Source organism: Falco biarmicus, unplaced genomic scaffold, assembly GCF_023638135.1.
Source record: "Falco biarmicus isolate bFalBia1 unplaced genomic scaffold, bFalBia1.pri scaffold_27, whole genome shotgun sequence".
Lineage (NCBI taxonomy): Eukaryota > Metazoa > Chordata > Aves > Falconiformes > Falconidae > Falco > Falco biarmicus.
Genome location: NW_026611833.1, coordinates 2,444,443 through 2,451,306, shown reverse-complemented (window position 1 = coordinate 2,451,306; position 6,864 = coordinate 2,444,443). Strand labels below are relative to the sequence as shown.

Here is a 6,864-nt window from a genome sequence, read left to right as displayed (position 1 = left end):
ACAGCCCCTGCTCCTCACAGCACACTCGGCCAGCACTCAGCACAGCTCCAGCCACGGCTCGGAAGGGAGCTCTCCTAGGAACGGCAGAGGGGGGGACATGGGGCAGCGGGGGCGCATCTAGGAGAAACGGCTTTCACTTGGCTCAAAGAAGTCTCTCCTAAATTGTCCCTGCCTTTTGTCCTTCAACAGGTCCCTGTGTTCAGAAACAGCAGATGTCCAACAGCAGCTCCATCACCCAGTTCCTCCTCCTGGCATTGGCAGACACGCGGGAGCTGCAGCTCTTGCACTTCTGGCTCTTCCTGGGCATCTACCTGGCTGCCGTCCTGGGCAACGGACTCATCATCACCACCGTAGTGTGTGACAAACATCTCCACACCCCCATGTACTTCTTCCTCCTCAACCTGTCCCTTCTTGACCTGGGCTCCATTTCTACCATTGTCCCCAAAGCCATGGCCAATTCCCTGTGGGAAACCAGGGCCATCTCCTATGCAGGATGTGCTGCCCAAGCTTTTCTCTTTTTATTTTTCATTTCAACTGAGTATTTTCTCCTCACTGTCATGGCCTATGACCGCTACGTGGCCATCTGCCAGCCCCTGCACTACGGGACCCTGCTGGGCAGCAGAGCTTGTGTCCACATGGCAGCTGTTGTCTGGGGTAGTGATGTTCTCTATGCTGCGCTGCACACGGCCAATACTTTTTCACTGCCACTCTGCCACGGCAATGCCCTGGGACAGGTCTTCTGTGAAATCCCACAGATCCTCAAGCTCTCCTGCTCACACACCTACCTCAGGGAAGTGGGGCTTATTGTGGTTAGTGCCTTCATAGCATTTGGCTGTTTTGTTTCCATCATGCTGTCCTACGTTCAGATCTTCAGGGCTGTGCTGAGGATCTCCTCTGAGCAGGGACGGCACAAAGACTTTTCCACGTGCCTCCCTCACCTGGCCGTGGTCTCCCTCTTTCTCAGCACTGGCATGTTTGCCTACCTGAAACCCCCCTCCATCTCCTCCAAATCCCTGGACTTGGCGGTCTCAGTCCTGTACTCGTTGGTGCCTCCAGCAGTGAACCCCCTCATCTACAGCATGAGGAACCAGGAGCTGAAGGACGCACTGAAGAAGCTGATGCAGTCAGGTGTCTCTCAGCGGCAATGAACTGACTGTGGCTCTTTACAAGGTATTTTCAAGTCACGTATAGGACATCATGTGTGTTTAACATTCCATCTATGACAATCACGGTTTTACTTCAATGTATTTCCTCACTCCACTTCCCCAAAAGCACGAACCCAGCCTCCCTGACCCAGAGGCCTTTGTACATGCGCCAGGGAGGATGGTACATATATACTCCTGTGTCACATCTCAGTAATAAAAGGGTGGGTTTTTTCAATGCCTATATCTGGAGGTTGGTCTCTTCTTCCAAAGCTGAGCTCAGGAACAGGCTGCAGGAATTGCCCCCAGAAGACCATGCTGCTGGGCTTGGGTTCCCCATGGCTCAGGGGAGGAGGGCATGGGGCAACGCGTTAGGGCATGGGCCTGTGTTGAGCCTTGGCGTGTGGGGGCCCAGTGCCCATGGGAATGGTGGGTGACCAAGAGGGATGTGCCTGGGACCATCTCCCTGGGCTTTCAGGCACCGCTGCCCTGCACAGCAGCACCGCCTGCTCAGGGCCATGCCTGAGACCACATCCCTGGGCAAGAGCAGGTGTCTCTGTGGATGCCCCAGCTGGGGCAGGCTGCTGTGTCCCTGGTGCAGCAGGAGGTGCCTGGGGAGCCCCCAGGCCAGCAGCCTGGTGCTGGGGACAGGGACTGGCCCCGAGGGGCTGCCAGGAGTGGGCAAGCAGGGTCCCTGTGAGAGAGGAGCAGCAGACAGAGGGAGGCAATGGCCTCTGTGTCCTCATGCCATGGCTGGTGCCAGCCCTGGGGCTGACTGGCAGGAGGAGACCCCTCTCTGCCCACCAGCATCTCCTGTGCCCTTGTGATGGTCTATGGCCATGGGGTGAGTGCCCAGAGCTCTGCAGCCCCCTTTGGGTGGGCAATTGCATGGGGCCAGCCCCGCGTGGGCTGCTGTGTCTGCCTGGGCTGGGGAGAGGGCAGGGGAGGTGGGCAGAGCTGGGGGGGGGGCTGGGCTGGGAAGGGCCAGGGAGAGGGAAACACCAGTGAGAGCTCAGCTGTGTGGGTGTGCAGGGTGGGGGCACACAGCAGGGTGTCCTGGTGCAGACCCAGGGGTCATGGTGAAGCAAGCAAGGCACCAAAGGAGCGGGACTGAGGGGCCAGATCTGTGCTGTGTTCCCTGCACACCCTCAGAAAGCTGCAGAAGGGAAATTTTCCCCACAAATTCCCAAACACTGCTCATTTCCAAGCCTGGTCATATACCCCAGCCCTCATTAGGGACCACTGCTGCATGGCCACCTCTGTCCTCCTCCGATGCCCAGTGATACCCAACTCCATCACCATTTCTAAATATAAAGGGAGCCACTTTCCTACTGACACTTGTTACACAAAAGTCCCATAGCTCTTGCCACATTGGTCTCTCAGGGAAGGCCATTGTCAGACACCTCCAACAAGATCATGTTCTCATGGCATGGTGTTCTAACAAATATTGATTGAGATCCCACCAGCTGGCCTGGGTCCAGCGCTCCAGTCTTTCACTCAGAACCATTTCTCAAATAATACTCTTGCTCTCTCAGCCTCCCTTTGCCCATAATATGCTCCAGGTCCTAACCATCCTTCTGGCCTCTGCAGGACTTGCTGTGATGTGTCAGGGTCTCGCTTGTGCTGGGGAGCCCCATTGTGGGCTCAGCAGTCCTGATGTGGTCCTGTGGTGGGTTAACCTTGACCAATGGTGAGACAAACATTCAGCTGCTCATTCGCTGCACTGACTCAACAGGACAAAGGAAGAAAATAAACCAGCAATGCTCATGGGTCAAGATAAAGACAAAGAAATCTCTTAATGATTCTTTTCATGTCCAGAGATGTGTTGCCTTGGCAAAGATTAATTTATTGCCAATTAAAAAAATGTTTGGATTGTGAGATACTATGGCAGGAGAAACAATGGGTGAGATAGTCTGGTTTATTCTGGGGGAATCAGTCTCCTTGGTGTTCACAGGACAGGTAAGCAAGGATGCCAAGAGTGCAGGGGCTTGTGGGCAAGTTCCTCAGACCAAACAGGTTGCCCACTCTGATGCTCACCTGGACCTGGGTCTCCACAAAGAGGACAATCTGCTCAGGCAGGTGAAGACCAGTGCCACCTTGGTTGTAGTCACTGTGAAGTTGTGGAGTCCCCGATGCCCAAGTAAGTGGGGAAGGAGAGCAGCAGAGCACAGCCCTGGGGCAGAAGGGAATGAGAACCTGGTCTGCTGAGGGCACTGGCAGGTGGGATCCCATGGGGGAGGGCCCTGAGAGCATCCCTAGGCCTTCCTGGCCCTGACCAGCCTCACCTGGGGCCTCCACCCAAAGCTTTGTCCATGGCTCCAGGAGCCCATTGAAGCCAGGCAGGAGATTCAGCCCCAGCACAACCTGTGCTGTAGGTGTGCGGGTCTCCAGGCACAACCATAGGAACAGCCTGGCCTGTCTATGGACCTTGTTGGTTCGGAATGTCAGCATCACTTCCCAGCTTCATTCTGAATGGGGTGGCCAATGATTTGAAACCATGGCCCTCCAAGTCCTGGGGACTTTCTGTTGCCTCCCTTCCTTCCTCAACTCCCTCCCACATACACACCTTCCTCGCTGTAATGGCTTGTCTCTGGCCAAAAGCCCAGCAGCCACCCAGCCGCTCCCTCCCCCCTTCCCTCCACAGTCAGGGCCCAAAAATGAACACAGTCACGGACAGGGGGTCTAACGAGGGATGAGCGTGGGGACACAATCACTTCCCTCACTCTCTTGGCAAGGCACTTCTTCGTACGCTCCAGGGCCCTGCTGGCTGCCTCTGCTACCAGGTCACGGGCTGGGATTGTGTTTTGCCTTCTGTCCCCCAGCACCACCAGGGCCTTTTCTGCACAGACACTGCCCAGCCAGGCAGGTCCCAGGCCCTGCAGCTGCAGGGTGTTAGTCCATGCGAGGGAGGTGCAGGCTCTGCCCTTGGTCCGTCCTGCATCTGTGCAGCTCCTGCCAGGGCGGCCACCCCACCTGCCAGGGTTCCCCTCCATGGCATCCCTAGGGCACAGGGATGCTCCTCTCAGTTTGGTGCCACCGACAGACACTGTGAGAGTTGCCTCCACTGGGTCATGTGTACAGCTCTTAAACTGTAAGCAGGAGAGTCCCCTGTGCTGCCCACACTGCCCCAGTATGTCCCAGTGGCCTCCAGGTGGGGTGTGAGCCCTTCCCCACTGCTCTCTCAGCCTGACCATCCAGCTGGTGTTTTACTCATCTCTTTCTGTTCGCACCCAGAGTGGCATGGCCTCACTCGGGCAGAACACTGAGGGAGACCATGACAACAGTTTTGCTGAAGCTGAGGGAAATGACATCCACTGTGGAGCTCCTCACGCACAACTGCAGGCTGTCAGGTTGGTGAGGCAGGAGTTACCCTTGGGAAATCCACCTGGACAGTTACCCGCTCAGGTGCCAGAAATGTCACTCAAGTGGACTCTTAACTGGTGGCACACCCCTCACCATGGGGGGCCGTGCAGCCTGTGGTTCCCCGAGCTAAAGGCTGCAGGTGAAGAAGGAGGACAGCGCTCTTGCTTCAGTTCATTGCTTCCTGTGCTCCTGCCTTGTACCACAGTGAGTACTTGGAAACCTTGCCATAGGCAACGCAAGGCTCTTACATCCTCCCACAAAAGCCCTCCATTCTCCAGGGTGGACCAGCCCAGCTCCCTCAGCCTGATCTAACAGGGCCCGTGCTCCAGCCTTGACCATCTCTGTGATTCTTTACTGAAATGGCTCCAGCGTGCCAGTGTCTCTCTGCTATTGCGGAGCACCAGTGCTAGACAAGTACTCTAGGTGTGGTGAAACAAGTGGGAAGCAGAGGGGGGGAATGACTTGCCGTGGCTGTGCTCCTGGTCATACAGCCCAGGAGGCTGTTGGTCACCTTTCCTGGTGGCTCCTAGTTTGCCTAATGCAAACCAAGGGCCCAGCCAGGCAGTCCCTGCCCTGTGTCCTCGCAGGGCCTCGGTCCACTTTAGGGGCAGGACTTTCAATTTGTCCTTCTTGGGTATCACGAGATTCATGGGTGCTTCCAGTCAAGAGGAAGTTCCTCCAGTCTCTAGGACCTTCCAGTGGGGATGGAGAATGGCCTCACTGGGACATCGGCCTGCTCACACAGCTCCCTGGGATGCCGCCCCTCCACCTCCCTGGAGTGGGAAGCATTGAATTTGGTCAAATGACTCCTGACACGATCCCCATCCACACTTGGCTGGTTCCCTCCAGAGTCCTGCCTTCAGGCACAAAGCTTTGGGACACGATGCTGGGGAAGACTAAGGCAAAGAGGACCTGGAGGATGTTCAGATTTATCTAGACCTGCTCTTACTAAGCTCAGCAGTGGCCACACAGGGGCGTAGTTTATTTCTTAAACTGTTCTGCAAGTAGTGACAGATCCTCTTGATGCCCTTGAACATCTTGCAAGACCCCATACGAAGCAGGCTTTGGCTTCCCTGAAGACATCCCTATTTCTAAATTCCTCTTTGAGCCCTTGCATCCACCTCCAGGATGCTTCCTTTTCTCTCTGGAGATTCTTGAGGAATTCCTTCTTTAGCCAAGGATCTCTCTTGGCATGTCTGCTTGATTTCCTGCTCCTCGGTATGGACAGTTCTGCTTGGAAAATGCTTTCCTGAATGACCAGCCGTACACAGCTCTGCTGTCCTTGAGTGCTGCTGCCCATGGGACTACCGCTACAAGTCCCCTGAAGAGGCTAAAGTCTTCTCCCCCTATTTCATGAGCACTACAGCCAGGGCTGACACTGGTTTTCACACCCCTCAGCAGCACTGCCTGTTTGGCAAGGACCAGATTCAGGTGAGCGTCACCTTTGCTGGCCTGACACCTGTGCAAAGAATTTGTCTCAAGAGACCCCCGACACCAGCTGGACAGGGTGTATCCTGCTGTGCTCCCCTTCCAGAAAGCGTCAGGGTCATGAAGTCCCCAATAAGAGCTGGGATCATGGACCTGCAGACTTCCTTGGCTTGCTTAGATAAGCCTTTCTCCGCTGCCGTACCCTGAGTGCGGGTGCTGTGTCTCCCACCAGGATGGCACACTAACCGGCCTCTCGCTGACACTCTCCTGCAAGGGCTCACCCAACCTGCTGCACACCCCGTAGAGGAGATCCGCACGTGCCACAAGTGCCTGCACACGGAGGGCATCCCCTCCTCAGCTTCCTGGCCTGTCCCTCGTGAAAAGCCCACACCTTCCCCTGCCGCACCACTGTGGCCTGTCCCACCACCCGTCATGATTTATTTCATCAATATCATGATTTACTCCATCAATATCCAGCACGATGACAGCATGTGGAAGTCCAGCTCCTCCTGCCTGAGCCCCAGGCCCAAGCCATCGGTGCGCTTTTGGGCTGCAGCACCTCAGCCGTAGCGCTGGGGCCAAGCTCAGGCTTCTCTCGGGCAAAGCTGGTACCAAGCGCCCCCGACCCAGCGTGTGCCAGTGCTGTGCTGGAGACCAGAGACCCGCTGGAGTGGGTGGCGGTGGCAATCTAAGCGCACCAGCAGAGGAAGCCCTGCCCTCTGCAAGGCCAGAAAAGCAGTGCTGGGCTCTGCAGCCCTGGCAGAAGAAGGCTTGGCTAGCTGCAGTGCTGCTGAGGCCCCTGAAGGCCTGTGGGGGAGGGGAGGCTGACCTCCAGGAGGACATGGTGCTGCTGAAAATGTGCTTCAGTTTGCATATGCTGTGATCCAGGAACACTGTGAGAACCATGCACTGGTTCTTTGATGGTATCTTC

The 6,864-nt window shown here is 56.2% G+C and overlaps 1 protein-coding gene across 1 annotated transcript; it reads left to right on the top strand.

The window, feature by feature from the left end:
- Window positions 1-209: 209 nt before the first annotated feature.
- Window positions 210-6,503, top strand: LOC130143378 (olfactory receptor 14C36-like). The gene is made up of 4 exons (XM_056326063.1): window positions 210-1,120; window positions 1,192-1,244; window positions 3,079-3,282; window positions 6,166-6,503. The coding sequence occupies exons 1-4, from the start codon at window positions 213-215 to the stop codon at window positions 6,501-6,503; spliced, it is 1,503 nt and encodes a 500-aa protein (XP_056182038.1). The 5' UTR covers window positions 210-212.
- Window positions 6,504-6,864: the final 361 nt, after the last annotated feature.

What these genes read in the sequence shown, in the direction of transcription:
- LOC130143378 (XM_056326063.1), top strand. Translation starts at nt 213, where the DNA reads ATGTCCAACAGCAGCTCCATCACCCAGTTCCTCCTCCTGGCATTGGCA. An exon ending in GACGCACTGAAGAAGCTGAT is followed by an intron (nt 1,121 to 1,191) that starts GCAGTCAGGTGT and finishes AGTCACGTATAG; the next exon opens with GACATCATGTGTGTTTAACA. An exon ending in AATCACGGTTTTACTTCAAT is followed by an intron (nt 1,245 to 3,078) that starts GTATTTCCTCAC and finishes TGGGGGAATCAG; the next exon opens with TCTCCTTGGTGTTCACAGGA.